The sequence below is a fragment of the Bidens hawaiensis genome, unplaced genomic scaffold (assembly GCF_021521415.1).
Source record: "Bidens hawaiensis isolate Kalapana, Puna unplaced genomic scaffold, B.hawaiensis_p1.1 tig00028273_1, whole genome shotgun sequence".
NCBI lineage: Eukaryota > Viridiplantae > Streptophyta > Magnoliopsida > Asterales > Asteraceae > Bidens > Bidens hawaiensis.
Genome location: NW_027494609.1, coordinates 74,835 through 86,515, shown reverse-complemented (window position 1 = coordinate 86,515; position 11,681 = coordinate 74,835). Strand labels below are relative to the sequence as shown.

Below are 11,681 nucleotides of genomic sequence, written 5' to 3'. Positions count from 1 at the left end.
ACCGGCCATACAACCAAACCAGCCGGCGCCGCAATGTAAATAATATCAATATGACTTGTCAAGTTACATACATACGTACATGCGACAGTGAAAACTAAGGTACGCAGATGTCGCATTCACTCCACGTGCTCACATGTTTTCATGTGGCTGCCTTTTTTTTCAACCCAAAGCATACATAAACATACGCCGCCCGTCGTCGGCAACCCATCTCCTCTCGCCACGTGTCCCAATCACAACATCTCATTTCTCCCTTTATATATTACCACCACACCATATACAAAATTCTCCATACACTCTATACCTTCTTCTTCTTATTATTATTAATTATTATTATTAATGGAACACTACTACACAAAAGGCCCCATCATCGGCCGTGGCTCCACCGCCACCGTCTCCCTCGCCACCACCGTCACCGGAGACATCTTCGCCGTCAAGTCCACCGAACTCTCCACGTCATCATTCTTACAAAAAGAGCAATATCTTCTCTCTAAATTAATATCCCCTTATGTGATCAAATACATAGGGTACGATATTAATTATGCTGACAACAATAATAATAATAATATTCCAATGTATAATATGATCATGGAGTATGCACCCGGTGGGACTATATCCGATGTCATCAAGACACAAGGCGGGTCTCTTGACGAGTCTTTGATCCGATCCTACACTCACCAGATCCTACTCGGGTTGGATTACCTTCACTCCAATAATATCGTGCATTGCGATATTAAATGCTCGAATATTTTGGTGTGTGAAGAGCGTGTCAAGATCGGTGACCTGGGTTGTGCTAAACTGGTTGATATTAGCTCAATTAGCACAACCCAGGTCACTTCCTCTGCAACCTCAGGCACCCCTGTTTTTATGGCGCCCGAGGTTGCACGAGGGGAAGTGCAGGGTTTTGCTGCTGACGTGTGGGCTCTTGGGTGTGCGGTAATTGAGATGGCAACGGGTTGTCATCCCTGGCAGGGGTTAAACAACCCGGTGTCAGCTTTGTACCGAATTGGGTATTCGGGGGACGTACCGTTGTTTCCGGATTATTTATCCGAGGAAGCTAAGGATTTTTTGAGAAAATGTTTGCAAAGAAATTATGAAGAAAGATGGAATGTGAAAGAGCTTCTCCAACACCCTTTTGTTAATTCGGGTTTACACGCGAAAACTATTGAAAATTACCCAAAATGGTCTCCTAGTAGTGTACTTGATCAAGGGTTTTGGGATACTTTTGAGGTAACCGAGTCATCAACTCGGTCTGAGTCCATGGGTGAGTCTCCAATGAACCGGATAAAGCAATTGGTGGAAGCAACTCCATTGAACTCTTGCTTGCCAAATTGGGCTGTGGAAGAAGATTGGATCACAGTGAGAGGTGATCAAGTGGAAGAAAATTTAAATATTATTTTTGAGGACATGGAAGATGAAATCAGTGAGTCAACTCGGTTGGACTCGGAATCGAATTTGGAATTATATTTAGAAGAAGAGTTTTATTTCTTGGTTAGAAGTGTAATAGAATCTAATGTACATGAAACTAGTGATGCAAGTGTTGTTAATTCAAGGTTTCTTGATTTCAAGAACATTAATAATAAAAGTTGTTTGCTTGTTGATTCAAATCTAAACTTTGCGATTTGTTCACAATTCGGTTAAGCGGGTTTGGCTAAAGTATATGGTTGAACCTGTAGCTACGATTTAAAAGAAAAGCTTAAGACATACTGTCGGGTTTGGTGGGTCAGACGGACTTACTAAATTTACTTGTTTTAACTATTTAAACCACTTTTATGCTTTGAAACATTTAAAATTACGGTATAATAATATGTTTCGTGATTTTGATACATACACGTAGATACATATTATAAAGATGAAAAAACTTATATGAATATTAAATAGTTAAACGTTGGGTTTACATGGCTGATTCCAAGTTTCAAAACAAATAGTTCAAATTTCAAACGAGCCAAAGCATCTAATTTATTTTTTAAGTTTAAACGGTTCAATTGGTTTTAATCGGTTTACTATTATTTATGTGAATATACCAAATGAAAAGACGAAAGAAAATTCAAAAATGCATAAACAAGTCACATTAGACGGTTGTTGCCAAACGAATAAAGACGCACAAACAATTATTCCAATGATCATCTTTTTATCATTATAAATTGTATATTCTTTTGGCTTTTTGAATGTTCTTTATGGTTTTATTAGTTGTTAAATAAAAATGATAATAATATAAATAAATAGTGATGGAATCAAAGCTAGTAGGAGTAGATATTTTGCCTTGTGCAAGTGGTAAAAAGGTTGAAAGAAAAGTTGATTTGAGGATGGTTGGATTAAAGAAAGAATTGACATTATTTAAGTCCACCAATTTGCATTTTATACTGTTTTAGCACCTCTTTGTTTGAACATCATTGATGTCAAGTTGTCAACATCCTAAAGTATATCACATGTCATGCTTGTTTCATGGTTGACTTTTTTTCTTTTTTTTTTATTTTATAAGTTAGCAAGTTGTAAAACATCATTTTACAAATTGATGTCTAACAACAAATGGGGTTACATTGTGACGTTATACGGCCTGCTTACAAACTTATTTAATATGAAGAAGGAAGAATCGAGCATAAGATTAGTCGCTTTTTATAATAAACCGAAAGTTAAAAGTAGAATCAGGTTAAAAAAAGAGAACAAAGAGGTCAATGGTTTGAGTTCTTCCTCTTGGCATTTAGTTCACTTTTTGAGTTCCAAAGACTTCTTCAATTTTTTATTGTCACAAATGATAAATATACATGCTTGCAGCCAACTTGAGGTTTGGTTTTGCATTTTAAAAGTATCTATTTTGACCTTTTATTCTAGTTTTGCCAACAAGTACATAATCTTGCAATATGCTACATCCTTCTGGATTTGGACTCTTGTGTTTGGTGTGTTGTGTTTGGTAGAGACTAGAGAGGCTATAACCTAGAAGAAAATTCATCTTCAAGAAATCACATATTTTTAAGAGTATTTGAAGATGCATTTCTAGCTATAATTCGAGATTCTGCAACGATCCATTTGAATATAGAACATAGTAGCAAACTACGTACTGTGTAAACTCGTGAGTCAGTGCTAAAGGTTATGTGCAAAACATAAATACTAAAGGTACTTTGTACATGATAAAAAGAACTATTTTGCATAGAGCACATACTCATATGGCCTTTTATTATCAATTTGTGTATCCGGAGCTTTTTTTTAGCCGGTTTTATTCACTTAATCACTTGTTACATATATTTTTTGCTCGTTGATTAGACATATGTAATAAGTTGACCTATATTTTTAATAACGATTATTGACATCTAATACATACGAGGAAAAAAAATGATTGATTGGTAGTGGTTCTCACGCTTGTTACACGAACATAAAGTTCTCATTTGATCTATCTATATATATATATATATATATATATATATATATATATATATATATATATATATATATATATATAAAAGATCCAATACAAAAATTGGCTATCGTACATTACGTACGCGAGGCTTCCTATCGTTGATTTCCAATTTCATTAATTTGATCGCATAAGTTAACAGAAGGGTGTTTTTGTCTTTTTACATTACTTTTAAAAGATAATCGCGCCTGTATAATAAACGGTTTTTGCATATACCTTGTTTTATTGAATTTTATCGTTGTATCCAAAAACTGCTTAACAATTAGCGAGTTGTTGTTCGATTAGCATTGACGGTGTTCGTTGATTTTTAGCGTCATGTATTACGATCATCAAAGTAAGTAATTGTAGGTTTAATTATAATCAATTGTTATTTATTTAGCTGTATACTGTAGGTTTAATTGACGGATAAATTAATTTTTCGATTTTTAGGTTTTTTTTCTGTTGAATTTTTATGATCGATAGTGTGTTTAATAGTTTTGTGAACTAATTGTGATTCAGTTAGACTTCAAATTATGTGTTTTAATAGCAAAATTGTGGATAGAATTGTCGATTTTCTATTTAGAACGTGTTAGAACGTATAATTGGACTTCAAATTTGAGGATTCATGTTAATTGAGGATCATTAAAGAAAATTGGACTAGCAAATCGTGGATAATTGGACTTCAAATTTAACTAGTTAGTATCGTTAAAGAAAATAAGCAACGAGAATCATAAAGTTAATTGAGGATTCATGTGGAAGAACAACTTTGCATTAATTATAATCGAAAGAAAATTGAACGTGTTAGAACGTATAATTGGTTAGTAATTGTGATTCGGTTAGAACATATTATAACATATTAGAACGTTTTAATTTATTTTTGATGTTTGATTATATTTTAAATTATATTTATTTACTGTTTATTTTCTAAACTGTAATTAGTTGTTTTTAGGCGAATTTTTTTGACTTAAATTGCTTTTAGTTTATCAGATCCTTCATCAGATGTTGTTATACTGCAAGTTAATGCATCTTGTAAACCTGTAAAAGGAATGATTTTTTAATCTGTTGATCATGTATATGATTTCTATTGTGAATATGCAAAGAAAGCTGGTTTTTGTATTCGTAAAAGAGGTTCATATATGAATGACGGTTTATTAAAGTCTAAATATTTTACTTGTTCCAAAGAAGGTCATAAACCTGCAAACAGTTATGATTCTATGGCTGAAAAATATGGTTCCAATAGACCGTATTATAAAAGAAGGAAGAGACCAGCAATTCGGTGTGGTTGTCGAGCTCAAATTTTTCTAAAATCTGATGACGGTTTGAGGTTTGAAATAAATGATTTTGTCGAAGGACATAATCATGAACTGGTGGATGCAAAAGATATGCATTTTGTTGGATCAAATAGGAAGTTGACTCATGTACAACAAGATATTATATATGAGTTGTCAACATTGAATTTGGGCCATGTTAAGGCGTTTAATATTATGAGGACAAAGTATGGAGGATTTGAGGAAGTTGGGGCTACAAAAGACGATTGTAAGAATTTCAAACAGAGATTAACTTGTTATATTGGGGAGTATGATGCGGAAATGGTTGTACAAAGATAAAGTGGGAAGAAAAACTGTTGTGATGGTTATTCGTTTGAGTATACTGTTAATTCTAATGGTGAATTGGATCGTTTATTTTGGGCGGATGAAATTTCAAAGAAAAATTATTTGGCTTTTGGAGATATTATATCATTTGATGCAACATTTAAGACCAACAAGTATGTCAATTTAATACATTTGTTTTTTAATTTTTAATTTTTTTACATATTTTCTTTTAATTTGTTTTTTCTAATAATTTTGTTTTTTACAGGTACAATATGGTTTTTGCACAATTTACTGCCATTGATAATCACTGTCGTAATGTTACAGTTGGTGCTGCGTTATTATCATCTGAATCTATTGAATCTTATTCATGGCTTTTGAAAGTTTTTCTTGATTCTTTTGGTATTGCCCCAAAGGTGGTTGTTACTGATCAAGATCCAGTAATGAAGCAAGCAATCTCATTAGTTTTACCAAACTCGAGACATCGGTTATGTATGTGGCACATTATGAAAAAACTTGCTGATAAGGTAACTTTTTAATGTATTCAATGTACTATGCATATGTTTCAGAACGTATTAGAATGTCTAAACATATTAGTATTCATCATTGTTTGATAGCTGCATATTTTTTAAATGTGTTAGAACGTCTTAGGACGTATAAACATATTACTGTTTTAGTATATTTAGGTCATATTTTGTATTAGTGTTAGAACGTTTGTGAACGTGTATAACAAACTAGCATGCATCAGTGTGTTTTATGTGTGTATTTTTTAACGTATAAAAACATATTTTTTGTTACATCAGGTTGGTGCCACCCTTTGTAACAATGAAGAATTTAAACGTAAAATATGTGACATTGTTTGGACGGATGCAATTTCTCAATCCGAATTCGAAATGCAATGGGAACTTATAATGAAAGAATATGATCTTGAAACAAATAAATGGTTGTGTGACATGTTTGAAATGAGATATGATTGGATTCCTGCTTATTACATGGATGAGCCGTTGTCTGGTCTTATGAGAACTACATCGAGATCAGAAAGTGAAAATCATTTTTTTTATCAAGTTTCTAACTCACAGTTATCACTAGTTGAGTTCTTTAGTCATTTTGATCATTGTATGGAGATACAAAGGCACAATGGTAGGAAAAATGATCATGATACAAGGTACACACATTCAGATCCAGTTAGCGAAAACCCTTTTGAGAAGGAAGCATAACTGATATATACAAAGGCTATTTTTAATGATTTCCAAGATGAAATGTATCATATTAGGAGCGATGTAGCATGTTTGAAATCAACTGTAGAAGAAGATTTTGTGAGGTTTTCAGTATTTGACTTTAATGCATACGTTCCAGGCAGTTTGGAGGTATGAATTAGTTAAAGATTCTATTTTTTTTTCCGCCTGAACGTTTTAGAACGTATTAAAACATTTTATAAAGTTTATTTGATTTTTTGACAGAATGTTTTAAAGTATTTTAATATATTTTTGTGTGTCAGGTTTTGTTTAAGAAGGAAGGTGAGGAAGGAATTGATTCAACTATTTCATGCGGATGCAAAATATTTGAACATTACGGGTTATTGTGTCGTCACAGCCTTTATATTTTAAATTTGTTTAGAGTTACAAGATTTCCAAAGAAATACATGGTTGATCGTTGGAAGAGAGATGCTGGTGTTAATCCTAGAACTGCTCCAATTTCAACTTTTGGTAATGACAAAAATTTAAATCTCAAAGAGATCTCAAGGGAAATAACATTGGCTGGTGAGTATCTCATAAATAGCTATGCAACTGATGTTGATGAATTTACTAAAGTCAGGGATCAAATGAACATTATGATCAAACAAGCCGATGAGACAAGATACAAAAGAACTCATTTATCAAAAAAGGATAGGTTTGCTGCTATTCTAGGGTATGATCAACCATCAGAGGTGACTGTCCGTGTGCCTAGTGGTATTAAGAATAAGGGTTGCGGGTCACATAAACGGATTAAATCTCAGAAAGAGATTGCTATAAGTCGGCCTGGGAAAAAATATAGGGAATGCAAAGTTTGTCATAAACAGGGTCATAACAGTCGAACTTGTCCTGAACTACAAGAATAATAGTTTTTAGCGTTATTGTTTTGTTTATATTTTTTCTGTTTTTATACTTTTTATGTTTCATATTTTCATGGAACGTGCAAGTTTGTGCTACTGGAACGTATAAGAACGTGTAAATAAACTGATACTAAATAGATTTTTATATTAAATCCGGTTGAAAAAGGAGGTTACAAAAGAGGATCATATCGAACCTATTCACAAACTTATTTTATTCTACCACACCATCACCACACCACATCATCACCACATCACACCACCACACCAGCAGTCACCAGGAAACCCTAGTTGTTGTCGAGGATCTCTTCGGCCCCTTCACGCTTTGCTCTTTTATTCACCGTCACCTTGTGAGCTGTTCTCTTCAGCACATCTTGAAGCTGACCATAATATGAAGCTTGCTTTTCCAGGTAGGTTATCGCCTGTGTCTTGAATGTGTTATCCGGTTGCTTCAGAACTTCTTTGTGAAGAGCATCGGTTTTTGTTGCTTCATCTGTCACACACCTCTTTGTATCTTCGACTACTCGTAGCCGATTGTCGTCTTTTTCAAGCTCCAAGTTGATTCTTGATCGAAAAATGCTTTTAAGAGTAACATTTTCAGAATCCATTTTCTTTTTTCAAATTTTTGTTGTGTGTTTGTGCGATGCGTTTGTTCTCTTTTTTATAGACTTTTTTGATTTTTTGGTTGTTGAATGAAGTTATTACAATTTTTACTTAATTTATTGAACTAAGTATAATTATATCTAGGCATCATAACATATTAGTAGGCATGATTGCATTGCCAATTTTTTCAAAGTGAGTAGTTGAACGTATTAATGAAATGTGTAATTTGTTTTTTCTTTGTGTTTTAATTGGTTGGAGATTTAACATAGTTCATAATTAAACTAAAATCTTATGATAATTTTTTAATTACATGCAGTTGTCACTTCAGTAGTGTTATTATTGAGCCAATCTTTTTTATGCTTTTGGTATAGAAAGTATGATAACGTTTTTGTCATATATTTAATTAAATGAAGTGGTTATGTATTGGAACGTGTAATTGTCTTTATAGTTTCATAGGTGTCAGATATTTTAAATTCTTAAATAACAAACGTTTCACTTTTTCTCAATAATTTATTGTCACTGTAGTTATTTTTTGTCTTCATCTATCTTTATTTTATCTATTTAATTACAACCACATCTTTCATCTCACCACACAAAACTCAGTACAACAAGATATGGGTTCCTCATCTTCATCGTCTTCTTCATCAGCTAAGGATCTGTTGATGAAACAGATTCAAGCTCAAATCCTTGAGGATACAAAGAATCGGGCTGCTTTACAACATCAGTTTATCATCACCGTTGGTGTCAACATGGATATGAGGGATGAAATAGCAAATTTTCTAGCAAACATGCCTGGTAGTACTATTAACTATTTGTGTGCTTTATTTTTGATTGACACAGGTAAAAATGAAGTAGATGAGTTGAAAGAGTTGTGTAAGGCGATAAAACTTCTGAACTGCTCTATTGAGTTGAAGACAGAGTTTCTTAAATCTATCATGTAATCAATGGATTTTAGGCAGTGTGTTCTGGTTACCTAATAATTGTTGCATGTTTTTATTTTGTATTTTTTTTATGTATTATGTGGTTTTGATAACCTTTTCTATGTGTTTTATGTTTTATTTTGGTATGTTTTATGAATAACTTTATGTTATGTTATAAAGAATTAAGCAAAATTAAGATATGTTAACTAGAACGTATAAGTTAAATGTAATTAAACTCCATCATATTTTCCATAGAACGTATAAGGTCTGTTACATTGAACGTACAAACAAAATCTAACTTCAACGTATTAGCTTATATAGAATAACTATTTGTTTTATTAATTCTGTTAACTTGAACGTACAAACTAAATATATCTAGAACGTCTTATCAATATAGAATAACTCTTTGTTATCTTATAAACAATTAAGTAAAAATAAGATATGTTCACTAGAACGTATAAGATTCTTTACCTTGAACGAACAAACAAAATCTATCTAGAACGTATTAGCAATATTGAATAACTCTTTTGTTATGTGGAACGTATAAGCAAAATCTAATTAAATTCCATCATATTTCCATACAAAGGTCTGTTAACTTAAACGAACAAACTAACTATATCCAGAACGTATAAGCAATATAGAATAACTCTTTTGTTATCTGGAACGTATAAGCAAAATCTAATTAAACTCCATCATATTTCCATACAAAGGTTTGTTAACTTGAACGTAAAAACAAAATCTATCCAGAACATATTAGCAAAATAAAGTTCATTTCCATACAAACTAAAAATCAGTTTCTAATTTTCTTGTCTCTCATCAATTTTAGCAGCTAAATCTTTGTTACTGAACAGTTTTTTGTCAGGTAATGTATCATATTTCTTCGCCAGTCTAATTAAATCTGTTTTGGCTTTGTTGATATCAGATAGTAACACCTTTGCCAAGTATTTTATCCTCAAATCGTTTAGTTGTCGTTTTTGTCTTGGACACTCTTTGAAAAATCCGCATGTCCACGGATACTTCCCTTTGTATGTTTCCATGTGTCTTATTGCGAAGACACCACAATCGAGTACGTTGTTTTTTGTTCTCCAATCCATCTGGAGCCTCTTTATATCTGCTATCTCCAACCTCGGCGCAATTGGGTGCTTATTTCTCGATAAGTACATGCAAAAAATATCCCTCTGTTGGCAATCAACCTATTAATTTTTTTTTATATATTATTTAAAGTAGTTTTACAGAATGTTTAAATGTTTTACCAGTTTTTCTGGGACACCCTTATATCTTTCTTCCAAAGATTTTTTTGTGGCATCTGCTTTTTCCTGAGCTGAATTAAAGCGAGTAGTTTTTGATATATCGCCATTAGCCATGTTGTCAATCAGCTCAATTTGTTCCTGTTCTCAAATTGAAAACAACCAAATAGAAATGGTATTTATAAAATACAGGCACAACAAACAGTGTAACTGGTTCGAGTGACTTGAATTTATGCAAAGCCATTATCTTGTCAAGGTTGTCTGCGAAAACTTACAGTATTTTATATTCGCTGACGTTAGCTCCCTTCAAATAGTAATCAGTCGGCTTCATGTATAAAAAATAAAATTTGATATAATTAATATGTGTATACATTTTTCTTAACGTACAAATAAAGGTGTAATACTTACTATAAGCGTTGATGTAGCAAAAAATCTTAACGGGGATATTTTTTCATCTCTCTTCTTCTCTTCATGGTTCAACAACTCTGTGTAAATGTCCATAGCACCAGCCAAGATGTATATATCCGGACAAAAGCATTCAAACACAAATGTGAATGCAGTGACGTATTCTGATTTGTAAATCACTTCAAATTTATGTTTTTCAGAAAGATCACCAATAACAAATCTTGAAACAATCTGTTCATCTATTGTTATTTTTTCAGTCATTCCAATTTCCCGGTTCAGATATGGTGATTTCAAGGCTGATGCTAGTCTTTTTTCTCTTTCTTCTCGCTGTAGTTTATCTATTTTATGACAACTTGCAGCTGGTGTAGGAGATGTAGCAACAAGGGCCAATTTTTTTGATTTAGATTCAGGGTTCTAAATTCTGTTGATTGATTGAGAAACGGAGTTTGCATTATCACTGTATCCAAAGCTTCACTATCGTATTCATAATTTTCTTCAATATTAACATCAACTAGCCCTATAATACGACTAAGTTATAACATACTTTTTTGTTTGTGTATGTTTTTGTGATTGTATATATAAAACTTTTCAATACCTTGAGTAGAGTTGTTGACGTTTTCTTTGTCACCAATTTTTGCATTCAATTCTTCCACTTCTGTAACTACATACCATTTTTTGTTAGTATATTTTTTAAATAATATTTTAAAAGAACAGGTTTTTTAATTAATTACCTCGAATGGGTTCTTCCGTTTGTCTTTCAGCATTTTCTTGAGTAGAGTTGTTGACATTTTCTTTGTCACAAATTTCTGCATTCAATTCTTCCACTTCTGTAACCACATACCATTTTTTGTTAGTATATTTTTTAAATAATATTTAAAAGAACAGGTTTTTTAATTAATTACCTCGAATGGGTTCTTTCGTTTGTCTTTCAGCAATTTCAAAATCCTCACATCCTTTGTCAGCTACATCAGCCAATGGATTTTTTTCTGCAATTGAATTTTTTAAATGCAGAACGTATAAGAACGTATATAGGTTTTTTTTAAATGTATATCATCAGAACGTATAAGAACGTAAACACGAGATGCTATCTTTTACCTTGAATCACTCCATGCCCCTTGGGTACTTCAACTTGATTCTCAACATCATTTTCATTTTTGTCATTTACAATACCTAATAAATAAATAAAAAAATTATAGAGATGTAGAACGTATAAGAACATATAAAGAAATTTTATTACCATGTAAGGCCCCGTTACCGGTAGCCCTACTTTCGTGTTGGATTTACTCATAAACGCAGTTCTAAATATCAGAGTTAACTAAAACATTCGCGGAATATAAAAGCTTTCATAAAACATTTCATAACAAAACACGTCTTGTCTTAAAACATCATTTTGTCTTTCAAAATAAACGAAACATTAAACTTAAACGTCTTGAGTCTTCC

At 32.3% G+C, this 11,681-nt stretch overlaps 1 protein-coding gene and 1 pseudogene across 1 annotated transcript; both read left to right on the top strand.

Annotated features, from left to right (window-relative positions):
- Positions 1-330: 330 nt before the first annotated feature.
- Positions 331-1,638, top strand: LOC143576708 (mitogen-activated protein kinase kinase kinase 18 pseudogene; annotated as a pseudogene).
- A 2,964-nt stretch (positions 1,639-4,602) lies between these two features.
- Positions 4,603-7,075, top strand: LOC143576707 (protein FAR1-RELATED SEQUENCE 5-like). Its single transcript, XM_077060742.1, has 6 exons — positions 4,603-4,964; positions 5,246-5,504; positions 5,781-5,988; positions 6,067-6,142; positions 6,251-6,344; positions 6,476-7,075. The coding sequence occupies exons 1-6, from the start codon at positions 4,603-4,605 to the stop codon at positions 7,073-7,075; spliced, it is 1,599 nt and encodes a 532-aa protein (XP_076916857.1).
- Positions 7,076-11,681: the final 4,606 nt, after the last annotated feature.